Here is a 13,893-nt window from a genome sequence, read left to right on the forward strand (position 1 = left end):
GAAAGAGAAAACTCACGGTGAGAGGCCGTTCATAATTGGGCTGTTTGTTACATGTTTCACAGCGTTATCAACTTCTGCGGCTGTTGTAGGATAACAGGGTACCCCCAGCATTGAAGTTGCTAACTCTGAAAACTTGTCCCAATTGGCCTTCCGTGGATTCCTATGTGGTGGTTGCCGAATTCCATCAACTGAGACTTTGAAAAGTATCTTCCGATGATCCGAAAAGGAGCAATCTTCGGATACCTTCCAGTCCGTGATATGGGAATCGTCTTTGTTTACGAGGGTTATATCAATAACTTCCTCCCTTATACTATTTTGGAAAGTACTTTCATTTCCCCTATTGCATATTCTCAAATTATGTTTTAAGATAAATTCGAAAATGGACTCACCTCGTGCATTCGTGTCGCTGCTACCCCAGTGGAAGTGATGGGCGTTGGCATCGCACCCCAATATAATGAGGCAGTTGCTACCCATCTCTTCTACAAGTCTCTCCACGTGTTGGCCGGGTGGGTCAGGGCTCTCATATGGCATGTAAATTGACGCAAAGATGGTAGATTTTTGTGACACATCTTGCAATAGAACGTTAGTCGTCTGATTTAAAAAAACCCGAAGGTTATATTACGAAAATGAATAAAAGTTGTAAAGATTGTATATATTATGGTTATTTTCCAATATATTTTAATAATTATTGCCAAAAATTCTTTTGAAATTGATTTGTTTTTACTTGCTTTGCTGCGTTAACAGAATCAACCATGACTCTTTTTCTCGTATTTCAATACATATGGTCTGTTCCACAACTGCAAAAATCTACTAATTTTTACTACTTTTTCTTGTTTTGTTCGATAACATAAAGGAAAATTTTTTTATCGGTGTAAAACAGTTAGATTCTTGCAGGTTTTTGTATCATATAAGAATATGCAAAATCCGAAGTCTACTAATGACATATTTTACAGTACATTTTGTATGCTTTTATTAAGCAAACACATGGCGATTATAAATATTTGCAACAATTTTGTCGTGTAGATGTCTTAAAATATGAAATTTCATAAAAATATGAAATTTCTAGAAATTTTTTTTCAAACTCCCACACTGTTTGCTGGGGAGATTTTTCCCACAAAAAGACACAAAATTCTCCCACAATTCAAGATAGAGAATGTATACTTTTTTCCCATGGGAACAAATTCCCAATTCGAACTTCATTCAGAATGAGGGGAGATGGGAAATGGGAAAAAAACTCCCACAAAATTTTGTTCAGAATACGAAAATGTGGGAATGGGAAAAAATTCCCAACTCCCATGCCTTCAGAATAGGGCTGTTCGTCTTTTAAAGGTGCGATGCCAAACCTAGTCATTTAACTTCAGTGGATAGTTACATCCCATTCTTGGAACTGAAGTTAGACCCAATTTTGTACCAAATTCTGAAAGAATTCAGAGATTCAGACCGAATTCGTAAAGAACTCTGAAAAAATGTTAGCGGTAAATGTCCTAATATTTGTTTTTGTCGAAAACATATTGCGATTAAAAATATAAAGAAACTCTTATCACAATAAGGTAGAATCTATTCCATTTCCAATATTTCAACCATCTTTGATGGTCATCCTCAGGGATTGGCTTTCAAAACAAGAACATTTGTTTTATGCAACTATAAATAATATGGTAGAAATTTATAATAACAATGATATTTCTTTCTTTTTATAAGAATAAAAACAAAAAAATTTTAATTCTTAAGTTGACCTCAAGCCAAAATTAAAACCAAAGAAAAAAGCGTCCAAAGGTCAACAATAACCTCAAAACATAAAAAATTTCTAATTATTTTTTGTTGCTTTCAACCTAAAATACAATTAATTATCATTACAGATACAAAATATTCGTATTTTTTAAAATAAATGACCACACTTAAATTTTTTTGTTCAACTCACTTTGATTTCGATAGTGAGAAATTTCAGCACAAATTTGCCTCTTTTTCTCACTTTTTTTACATTTGTAATAGCTAATTTTTTCACGAACGTGAGTTTTGCTTACCCTCTTGTTGTTTATAATAAGGGAAGAGTGAGAACATAACAGCACTCACGGCGATATGATGTTTATAATAGGGGAGGAGGCGCGAAAGAGAAAACTCACGGTGAGATGCCGTTCATAATTGGGCTGAACATAAAGCTGAAAACACGTGGTAAAGTTTTAAAAGTTTTATGTCGTTTTGACCGTTTTTATACTGTTTGGCATGATGCCGAAAAATGTGTACATGTGAAAAATTAAATCAGTTTTTGTTTTAACTTATAATATTATTGATATTTTTCATCGTGTTCCCGTACTTTTTTAATGGTAATGTTTGAAAAAAGAACGAATTGTCAAAAATTGCTTCCCCATACAAATTTCATAAAAATACGGGAACTGAAAAATGACGGAAATTGCAAAAACGTTCTGGGAATTACAAATGTATTTATTTCGTTTTTTTAAGGATATAGAATGCTATAAAAGACAAAAAATTTCGCTGTATATAATTTTTCATCATATGAAAAGGTATCTTACGACTACGCTTACGACAACGTCTACGTCACTTGAACGTCTACGACTACGCCAACCGTAATAAGGGTGATTATCTTGTGTCGTTCTCGAACAAAATATCCGCAAAACTATCGAGAAACATTCGAAAACGATGTCGTTTTCGATAGCAGTGGTATGGTGGGAAAGTTGTTTGAAAATTCCGTTTCTTGTGTTGGTTTATGGGCCGATTCCGTACAGCGAGGCGAGTCATGTCGCGTCGTCTATCGTCTCTGCGACAAAATTTAAAAAATGCACTACGTACAGCGATAGAAAATAATCGTCGATAACAAGTTATTTTTTTTAATTCGTTAGTAAAAATGAACGGCGACAGCTAATTTGTTGTCGCCGGAAAATTAACATTACGGCGACAAAATTTGACGTCGTCGTGCGACTTTTGCCATACGTAATGGAAAAATTGCAACTGGCAACGCGACCCGACTCGCCTCGCTGTACGGAATCGGCCCATAAGTTAAGAACGAATTTATGAGAACCATTTCTTAAATTGAAAGAATTTGTGGAAACTCCGAACATATTTACCCATACAAGTATATGTAAAACATAAAACAGAAACAAAATTAGGGAATATTAATTTTATACGTCGATTTGTCATTTTTCAAAATTAAATACAGATCTAGAAAACTGTACAGAACTTGCTTTTATTAAAAATATGTATAATAAAGGGAATCTTACAAAAATGAAAATCCAAAAATTCAGTAATGTATTTCTTTTTCAGAATTTTATATAAATTTTTTCATAATAGCATATTATTTGCTAACATTTCCTTCTTCAATACATGAATTATTAAGATCATTATTACTAGATTCTCCGGAATTAACTGCTACATTTGCCACGTATAGAGCAGGGTCGATCACCTTAGGTATTGGTTTAATTTCAGTTCCAAGCTCCTTTTCAATCCGGTGTAAATCAAACCTATCCTCATATGTTATTAAATTAATGGCAATACCTGAATAAAAGTTGAAGAAATCACATAAATATTTTCGTCCCCTATACTATTTACAAGCAATTTAAACGTACCTAAATGTCCAAAGCGTCCAGAGCGACCGATTCTGTGCAAATATGTTTCAGCCATTCGTGGAAAATCAAAGTTAATAACAACGTTAACAGCTTGAACATCTATACCACGGGTAAATAAATCTGAGCATACGAGATTGCGACAAAGTCCTTGTCGAAAATCGTGAAAAACGCGATTTCTGTGGGCTTGCGCCATTTTTGCGTGTATATAATAACAACAATATCCGAGTTCAGTTATTTTCTTCGCTAAAAGTTCCACGCGTTGTGTAGAATTGCAGAATATTATTGATTGGTTGATTTGGAGCTTAGAGAAAAGCGTATTTAGACAGTGCACTTTTTGACGTTCTTGGACAAATGCGTAATATTGAGTCACACCTTTCAATGTTAGTTCCTCCATCAAATTTATTTCATAAGGCTCGCGTAAGTGTTTCTCCATAAAATTTTTAACAGTTAGTGGAAAAGTTGCCGAGAATAAAAGAATCTGAGGATCCTTCGGTAATTTCAAAATAACATGATCCAGCATGCCTTGAAAATCGAGTGATAATAGTTTATCGGCTTCATCTAGAACAAGAATCTTGCAGTGCGACATGTCAGCTACTCTCTTATCCATTAAATCAAGAATGCGTCCTGGCGTTGCAATAATAAGTTGAACTAGAAATAAAAGTGCAGACATTAGATTCACCTTCACTTTTAACTAAATTTAATTATCTTACCTTTTTGATACAAACGCAATATATCATCCTTTAGAATTGTACCTCCAGTGGTTACCATAACTCGAATATCAAGATGTTTAGCCAATTCAATACAAATTTGTGAAGTTTGCAATGCAAGCTCTCGGGTGGGAACCATAATTAGGGCCTGTATGTAATCCTTCGATGGATCGATTTGCTCCAAAACAGGAATGCAGTATGCACCAGTTTTTCCAGTTCCATTTTTAGCCCTCGCCAAAATATCTTTTCCACTTAACGCTATTGGTATTGCTGCTTCCTGAATAGGAGAGGGCCGTTCCCACCCCTTTTCGAAAATGCCCATTAACAATTTCCTTTTTAAACAGAACTCTTCAAATTCATTTCCACGAGTGTCGGTAACATCCTGCAATGAAGTGACAAGTTAATCAGTGTAATACTTTCTTTCTTTTATGATGCCAATGACACTAAGAAGACTAAAAGAGCACATTGCCTTTTTGTTTTGATTTATGCAATCACACAGTATGCATTTGTGCAGTAAATATTTCTGTTCGAATATACCAAAATGAATACAGAGCTAATGATGTTTAGTATTAAGGGTGACCCCCACTTGTAAAGCTCAAAAAAGGCCATTTTCATCAATTTTTTTCCAAGAAAACTACCAAAACTTTTAGTACATTTATTTTTCATCATGAGAAGCAAAGCTTTATTAGCCTGATTTTTTTTTTTTTTTTTTTTGATAAAAAGCATTGTGTATTTTTTTTGCAAATGGCGGCCCACGAAACCCTCTTTGTAAAAGCATTTTGCGGTGTCAACTTTAGCTCGACAACTAATTAACCGATCGTCATATATTTTTGTGGCCTTACTTAGAACATAGATCGAGGACATCAAAATCTATTCCTTCATTGATCGATTTTTTAAAAAAATAATAGATTTTACTGGACCAACAAATTCTAAGTTGCAACGGCTTATAAAACTGACGTTCTCTGTTCATGAAACGGTAAAAAAATTAAAAATAAAATCGATCGATGAAGGAATAGATTTTGATGTCCTCGAAAACCCCACAAAATTATATCACAATCGGTTCATTAATTCTGTACCTAGAGTAGGCACCGATTTCAAAACGTCATTTCGAAAAAAACACGTTTTTAGTTTCTATGTTGTATATAAAACACAATAAATTTTTCCCTTCCAAAGCTCATATCCCAGGCAATATTGAAAATTTTACCACTTACTCTATGCTGCTTCCACTTTAATATAAGCCAATAAAAGTTTTTTTCATTTTCCTGAAATTTGCGAGTGTCACCCCTTAATGGAACTCAACGAAAAAACAAAGTTTGAGAAATATTTTCATTTATTCAGAAGAACTGCCTATAATATATTTCTTTTTTTTCAAAAGTCACATTCCGGAGCCTTTTTAGAGTCCTTTTGGTAATCAAAAATTTATTAATTCACTTGTATGATCAAAAAGGGACTCGAGAGTGACTCCCTCTAATGATTTAAAAGAGTTCAATTTAAAATACAATAACAAAATGTATAGCAATCGAAAATAAATCATTGAGGGGTTTAAATGTGACTTTTATTTTCGTTATTTATTGTCATATCTTGATCATCTGAAGATTAAAAAATAAAAAAAAACAAAACCCTTCATGTTGTACACTTAAAAAGGCCAACATTTTTGTGTTTTGTATGAGAATTTAATTTACAATAACTTATTTTGGCCGTTAAATTTCGATCAGCTGGTATTTTCTGTTATGTCAAACAAAAATAACTACGTTAACAACACCCAGTAAACCAATCGTACCGACATCTTAACGAAATCGGAACAAAATTCGGACGATACGTCCGATGTCTGATCCGAAATCGTGACGATAACTTAACGAAAGTTGTATGAAGTGGTTGACATCATTTCGGAACGAAATTTCGAAACGACATCGTATCGATATCGATCCGATTTCGTAACGAAATCTGAAGAAAATCCTTAGGAAATTCGGGAAGAAAAATTCTTTCCGACATTCGTTCCGAAATCGGTACAAAATCTGAACTATTACCGCTCCGAAAAATCGTTTAGAAATCGAATCGAAATCTGCACGATGTCGCTTCCGAAATTGTTGAGACGTGTCGGACATCCTACATTTGGTTTGCTGGGCATTTTCTCGGAAAATGTTTTGTACAGTTAAGCAAGAAAAGTATTCCAAAAACCAAAATTGTAGAAAATTTCATATTAATTGTTCGTTTATGGCAACAAATTATGTAAAAACTATACGGTTTTTTGTGCAAATCTCTTGCTATAGGTCCTTACAACAATATTCCGTCAAAATATGCAAAGGTTATTTGCGATTTATAACAAATACGGTTAAAAATAAGAATTAACTATTACTTGGGGGTGACAATAAAAGTATAGCAAAAATTACCAAATCGATGGTTTCTTCGAGAATTACCAAAGGTGTGTTCCTTAATGAGTTGTCTATCCACTTTGGACATTCATTGGAGCATTAATGAGCTTAGTTAAACCAAAAATTAAGGCTCGGTATGTTCCACTCTAAGGATACTGGTTCCCCAATTTTTAGTAAATCTTGATCCTACGTTGGAGGATGTTTTTGGAGTTTTTTGTTAAATTGGACCCAAACATTTTATGAGGGTTGATATCAGGATGTTGGCCCGATGTATTTAAGAGTTTTGTGTTGTTATATTACATCGGCAATTTACACAAATAAGATTAACATGTCATTATCTGGGCCCTATTCCTCGAAAGAACTTATCGCTTTTCATTTTGCACTTCTCAAAAAGTTGTTATTTTGAAAAGTGATAACCTTTTATTGTTCCACAAAATTACTTTTCAATTTCCCTTGCACTTAGCAAATTTGTCTATCACTGTTCTTTTAGCACAGTTGTTGTGCTCTCTTGCTCAATTTTTCCGCCATATTGGTAAGTCTCTCAGTTCTCTTGCAAAGTGTGAATGATATTTGTTCCACAGAACGTTTCATCATCTTTGCATTATTTTTTACTTGGCAATAATAAATAAGACATGTAAAATTGAGACGAGCGCAAAAATGAAAAGAAACTGATATTATTAAAAGTAAATAAAATAAAATAAATTAAATTAAACTGAAATAAAATAAAATGAAATAAAAAATAAATAAAACAATATAAAATGAAGTGAAATAAAATAAAATTAAGTGAAATAAAGTAAAGTAAAATGAAATAAAATAAAGTAAAATAAAATAAAACAAAATAAAATTAAGTGAAATAAAATAATCTAAAATAAAAGGAAGGGAAATACGAATAAAATAAAATACAATAAAATTAAGCGAAATAAAACAAGTAAAAAGCGTTATGTTCGGCATAGAGTAATTAGTTTTCTTTCTGCACAAGTGGAGAGGTTACTTGCCAAATTATAACTAATTCGTTCTAGAAATGTATCTAAAAACCTTAAAATAGCTGAAATCGGACGGTACTGCTATATGGGGGCTATAAAAAAACGTAGACCTATGTCCATAATATTTTGTGGAGACGTTTCTTGATGATTGACTGAATTATAACTAATTCGGCCTGGAAATGTGAGAGTTCGAAGTAGGATGGTTGATTCAGAGGGTAGAAGTTCGGAAAAATGGTGGCAACGCGATGCCTGAGTAAGACGTGTTTTTGTGTGGCTGATCGATCTCCTTTAATTTCGCTTTATTTTACTAAAAAAGAGATCAATAAAAACTAAAACTGCGGAATCACGTATAGTAAATACGTAATCTGTGAAAATCTTTGATTTAAACGAGGAAATTTCCTGTTTACTGCCCTAAGTTGTAATCAATACTTGATAGCTGTTCTTGTGTTGGCTTTTGTTGTTTGCGGCATACGTTTGGCTGACATAACCTTAAATAAAATGCCGTCAACTAAATGTTCAGTGTGTTCTTCTAACATTACTAAGAAAGGGAGAGTACAATGTCGCTGCTGCCAACTATGGATCCACTCTTCATGTGCTCAAGTTTCTAAGGATCAAATGGATATTCTAATTGCCAACCCGACCCTGGCATTTGTTTGTTTTGCATGCACGGGTAACCCTTCTGCTGTCTCTGATGATGTGTCCCGTTTCAACAATAATATTGACAATTTAATCAGGCAAAATGAAGAAGGACGGAGCGAAATGAGAAAAGCCCTGGATGCAATTGTTGGAATGAAAAATGACATGGATAAGTTTTTCACAAATGTTGAGTCCCAGTTAACAGAATGCAGGGTAATTAAACATGTGGAGAATTCTACTGATGGCAAATTGCATCAACTACAAATGGATAATATTGCATTGTACAGGAAAATAAATAGGCCAGATATTGTCATCAGCGGCCTACCTGATGGCTTAGACAATTTTATTGAACCAATTATTGAACTGGGTTCATTTTATGATATACCAATAATTCGCCATGACATCAACTATGTTTCGTACATAAACCAGAAAAAATCTATTTTGGTGAAGTTCAATGATGTTTTTATTCGTGATGAGATAATGAAGAGATATTTTAAACATCTGAAAACCAAAACACTTATTGTCTCCACTCTTGTGAAGGATGAAATGCCCCCTAACATCTCCGTTGATAGGAGGGTTTATCTTAATGATCATTACCCACCGGCTGTTGAAAGTTAAATGCTACCTGTAGGAAGCTTCTGAGGGAGAGAAAGATTCTGAAATTTAAAATTACCAGACCGGACAAGCTTAGAGTTGAACTTACGATGCCTGATGGGAGAAAAGTTGACAATGATGCTGCTGGCTGTGAAGCTCTGTTACATGATAATGATGCCGGATCTTCCCCCCAGAATATATAAGATGTATTTATTGCCTGGTTTGTATTTTTTTATTTCCTGTCCGAATCCTATACACATCCAATTTGCTCTAAATAGCCCGGCAAACTGGTAGGTTATTGTTTAATTAGTAGTATTTCAAGTATTAAATGATGAATTCCTTAAGTATTAGGTTATTGTTTTATTGATCTCACTGTATCTTTGATCAGTCAACATATATTGTATGTAAATTATTAGAAATGAATAGTAAAATGTTTTTTTTTTTTTCACTAAAATATCCGTGTATATCATTATTCGTTGTGTTCCCATTCTTACAGATTGTCTTAGTTATATTTGATGTCTTCTGACTTCAATCTTGGTCAAATAGTCAGCAGTAGCGATAATTTCAAGTCTGCTTTCGCTCCTTATCTATCTCAAATAAAAGTTGGCCATCTGAATTGCAGGAGCATCAAGCCACCTGGAAAGTTGGATGAACTTAAATGTATTCTTAGTGATAATTAGACATCGGATTTTGCATATTTGCATATTTTTTATTAATAAAGATACGAAAATTCTGATTGGACCAAAATTCGTTTTGAAGAAAACTGAATGCAATGACAGGCTCATATTTTTTATTTTTTTGCATATTTGCATATTTTGCATATGCACAAAATATGCAAAAAATATGCAAAATATGCAAAAAATATGCAAAATATGCAAAAAATATGCAAAATATGCAACTAATTTTTTTTGACGAAAATCGTCAAATTAAATTTGGAAAGTCATCAAAAAGTGTTCTAAATTAAGTTTATTGCCGTTAAACGTCGATTTCTTAGCAGATTATTATGTTATTAATTATTATTCCGCCACAGCAATAAATCTGGACTAAAAGACTTAGAAAATTTCCTATAACCCAGCCTTCTTATTACAACATAAGTTGCTTTCTGATACAAATTTGTTCAAAAACTCAATCAGAAATGTCAAAATGAATGTATCCAAATATGTTGATAGTTTCTGCTCGACCAAATTGTCTGACAGAATATCAAATGAGCTAGAAGTTAAGACTAAGACAATATTGAATATTACATAAAATCTTTCATATTTTACTAAAAACATATAACATATAAAAACATATACAGGGCAATCATGAATATTTCCCTCCAAATTGTCCGCACGGAAAATAATTTTAGAAAGTGAAACTCTTTTAAAATCAATATTTGTTAAAAGTTGAAAGCTACTAGATTCGCTTCATGATGGCATATTCTAGTCGAATCGACAAAAATATTCCCTTTTTGGGCATAAATATGGAAACAAATTGTGACATTTGGGAAAGGAAACAAATTATGCACGTAATTTTTATTCATGACTGCACTGATAACTTTATTTTAATACCAAGGGTATTATGTCTTAGTGAATGAGCTTGCAACATGCAAAAGGAAACGAAATAGACCCACAGTTCATTTTGATTATCTGCATAGATTCGCACTTATCCATCTGGCCAGGTCATTTTGAAAACAAAGTACAGGTCACATTTATAGACCAATTCGCATAAAAATTGGAGATTTTTTGGCCCTAGGGCGATCCCTGTTTATTTTGGTAAGAATCGATTCAGATTTGGATATTACACCCATATATACAGTATAATCTCGATAATCCCTACACCACAGGTTTCGGCGGTGTCCGAATTATCAGATTGTCCGGATTAACGAATAGTAAAGAAAATAAATTATTTTCTATGATTAAATAACTCGTGGTAGTTATATAATACTCTACGTGCTCTAAGTGTTAAAAATAGTGAGATTTTTCTATACGTCAATCCGGACATTTTTATTGGCATTGCCCGTATTTGTTCCTTTCCTTACTTTTTACCAATTTACCATGCAACAAGACTCAATTTTCCCAAATTACAGAAAACGCCAATCAGATTGTGAAAGTAGAGCTAGAAATATGACGTTTTTAAAGTATACATCAGGATGTAAGCAAAACACGGGACAGGTTTGAAATTTAAATTTTTTTTGAAAATTAAGATTCCTTGAAATCTTTGCCTTTTAGGTGTATAGTGCCTTTGGCAACTTTAATGACAATATTGCGGCGAATATTTTTCTTAATATTTTATTTATATCCTAGACAACAAGACTAATATGTTAAAAAAGGTGTTATATCCTTGTACTCGACAATTTTTTCTAAATGTTGCTGAAAAAATGTATATAGCAACTAGTCCATTAAACAACTGTCCAAATTCGAAACATTTGTAATAATTAGTTCAAATTATCGAGTACACGGTCAGATATAAGTTAATTAATTGTATAATTTCTTTTCGACTGTGTTATCAAAATTGTTTTCCTGTAGCAGGAATGAAAAAACTATATTTTTTTAGCATTCCAAATGCTTTTCTAGCAGAAATATGTGAGTGGTTTTGCCATGATAAAGATAATTCCAAGGGTTTGACTTATTTTACCACTACCACGCTATTGTGTGGTTTTTCTGAGGGATATTATTTTGCACTAATCATTTGGTGTTCTTCACATCAATTTTAACTACATCCCACTTTAAATAAAACTTGTTGTTTTTAAAAATTTGAGAACAACAAAACCCGAGATTGAGCTGAAATTATTTTACAACAATAAAATAATGCAAATCTCAACAAAACTGCCAAAAGTGAATCTAAAAATAATGCATTACTTTTCGCCGAGGAGTGAACATTTCCCAATTCTGCATTAAACGGTTGTATGCGTACAATATACATATAAAATTATGTATTTTTAGTGCATTAAACTAAAACCATGTCATCAAATTAAAGCGGCAGTTAGAGCACTTTTCCAAAGAAGCTTTTTGACCACAAATATAGGACTAAACACTATAAAATATATTCAAATCTAATATGTGGATATTCAAAACGTATACTTCTAATTATAGTTATATTCCAGAACCTGGAATCGTAAATGGTACTTTAGTACTTTTTCCCATTTTGCGCTAAAAAACGAACCCTATTTCCAAAAACTAGCAAAAATTGCGCTTTTATCTAAACAAAAATAGCGATGACTAACTGTAGCTCCTTTGTTTTTCTGCTAGACAATTTTGGACGATTAGAAACTATCACCATATTTGGATACGTTGATTTTGACATTTCTGATTGAGTTTTTGAAATTTGTCCATTATCTATCTACATTTGTATAGGAAGCAAATTATGTTGTAATACGAATGCTGGGTTATTTGACATTTTCTCACCTTGTGAAAATTGATTTAAGTCTTGTTAGTCTAGATTTATTGCTGTGGCGGAATATCTGGAGAGTCTCAATAACATAATAATCTGCAAAAAACTATGTTAAACGTCAAAAAACTTAATTTTGAATGCTTTTTTGATGATTTTCCAAATTTAATTGACGATTTTTGTCAAAAAAACACTTGCATATTTAGCATATTTTTTGCATATTTTGCATATTTTTTGCATATATTTTGCATATTTTTTGCATATATTTTGCATATTTTTTGCATATTTTTTGCATATTTTTGATATGACCCCAAATATCGAAAAATTGACCCTCAAAACGCCTAGATCCAAAATTTGAGTCCAATCGGATAAGAAATAAAAAACATGCTAAAATCCGATGTCTAGTGATAATGTACTCGATATATTTGCTATCTCAGAGACTTGGTTGTACGCTGATATTACAGATCGTTCTGTACACATTTCCGGCTTTTGGCAGAGGTGGTGGAGTAGGCATATATCTTTCTAATGTAATTAAATACAAGACAGTTCTTGCGGTTTCTGAGGCTAGCTGCGAGTCTATTTTCCTGGAGGTACATTTTGGTGATATTACCTTTTTATTTGGTGTGTCCCAGTGGTGACGTGGTGGCTTTTGAGAACTACCACAGTGAAATCCTTGCTAGGTACGGGAATATTGTAATCTGTGGCGACTTCAATTGCAATCTTTTTGTCCCCAGCAAGTCAAATGTTGTTCGGTCAATGTGTACTAGGCTTAATTTGTCCTTAGGGTATAATTGTAAACCCACACATTTTGATTTACGTTCGCAATCTACGTCTTTAATAGATTTTTGGCTGGTTAGTGACATCGACGTGCTTAGTTTCAAAGGTCAAGTTCAATGCCCTTCCATATCGGATCATGTGATTATTTTTTCTTGTTTGATGTTTCACAATCATCATGCACCAGAGTTTGTTGAATATTACGATTTCCGGAATATTGATTGGAGTGGATTGAATAATTTTTTGTGGAACTTTGACGATAATTCCATTTTCCTTGCGCATGATGTTGATTCGAAAAGTGTAATTCTTGATTCCCTATTTAACAATATGTTCAACTTTGTCCCGCTTGTTCGCAGAAGAATTTCTTATGGCAAAGACCCGTGGATGTATTCGAGAAAAGTAAAATTTTACCGATCTCTTAGGGACGTTTCATATTCTGCATATCTTTCCGATCAGAGTCCTGAAAAATGGACGTGTTACTCTAAACTTCGCAACAGGGCTAAAAATGTAATACGTAGGGAGAGGAGTAAGTATTTCTCCAATACTTTTCCTGCATTGGATTCTAGTGCATTGTGGAAAGTGTTAAAAGCTAACGGTTGCACTAAAGGTCCAGATGTCTGTATAAACGATGATGTAAATATGATAAATGAGTTCTTTGCATCAACCTTGGGTAATGATAATCCCTTGGAATTTAATGAGATTTTTGATTATGATAATAATTTTTCCTTTCGATGTATTGACATGTCTGAATTACTGGAAGCTTTATGTAAGGTCAAATCAACATCAATTGGTGTAGACGGAATTCCTATTCATTTTATTAAAGAAATTTTTCATCTTGTTGCTCCATTTGTTCTTGATTTAATCAACTCAATTTTAATGT

General features: G+C 33.1%; 1 protein-coding gene across 2 annotated transcripts in view; it reads right to left on the reverse strand.

Annotated features, from left to right (window-relative positions):
- Positions 1-3,145: 3,145 nt before the first annotated feature.
- me31B (ATP-dependent RNA helicase me31b) overlaps positions 3,146-13,893 on the reverse strand; it is a 48,646-nt gene continuing 37,898 nt past the window's right edge. For both annotated transcript variants that reach the window (XM_073968716.1, XM_073968717.1), the window contains exons 4-6: positions 4,289-4,667; positions 3,579-4,226; positions 3,146-3,507 (exon numbers count right to left, since the gene is read on the reverse strand). In XM_073968716.1, coding sequence (XP_073824817.1) covers positions 3,308-3,507; positions 3,579-4,226; positions 4,289-4,667 — 1,227 coding nt within the window. In that variant the 3' untranslated portion in view covers positions 3,146-3,307. The remainder of the gene's footprint in view (positions 3,508-3,578; positions 4,227-4,288; positions 4,668-13,893) is intronic.

Source organism: Musca autumnalis, unplaced genomic scaffold (assembly GCF_047663935.1).
Source record: "Musca autumnalis isolate F117 unplaced genomic scaffold, ASM4766393v1 scaffold_2, whole genome shotgun sequence".
Classification (NCBI taxonomy): Eukaryota; Metazoa; Arthropoda; class Insecta; order Diptera; family Muscidae; genus Musca; species Musca autumnalis.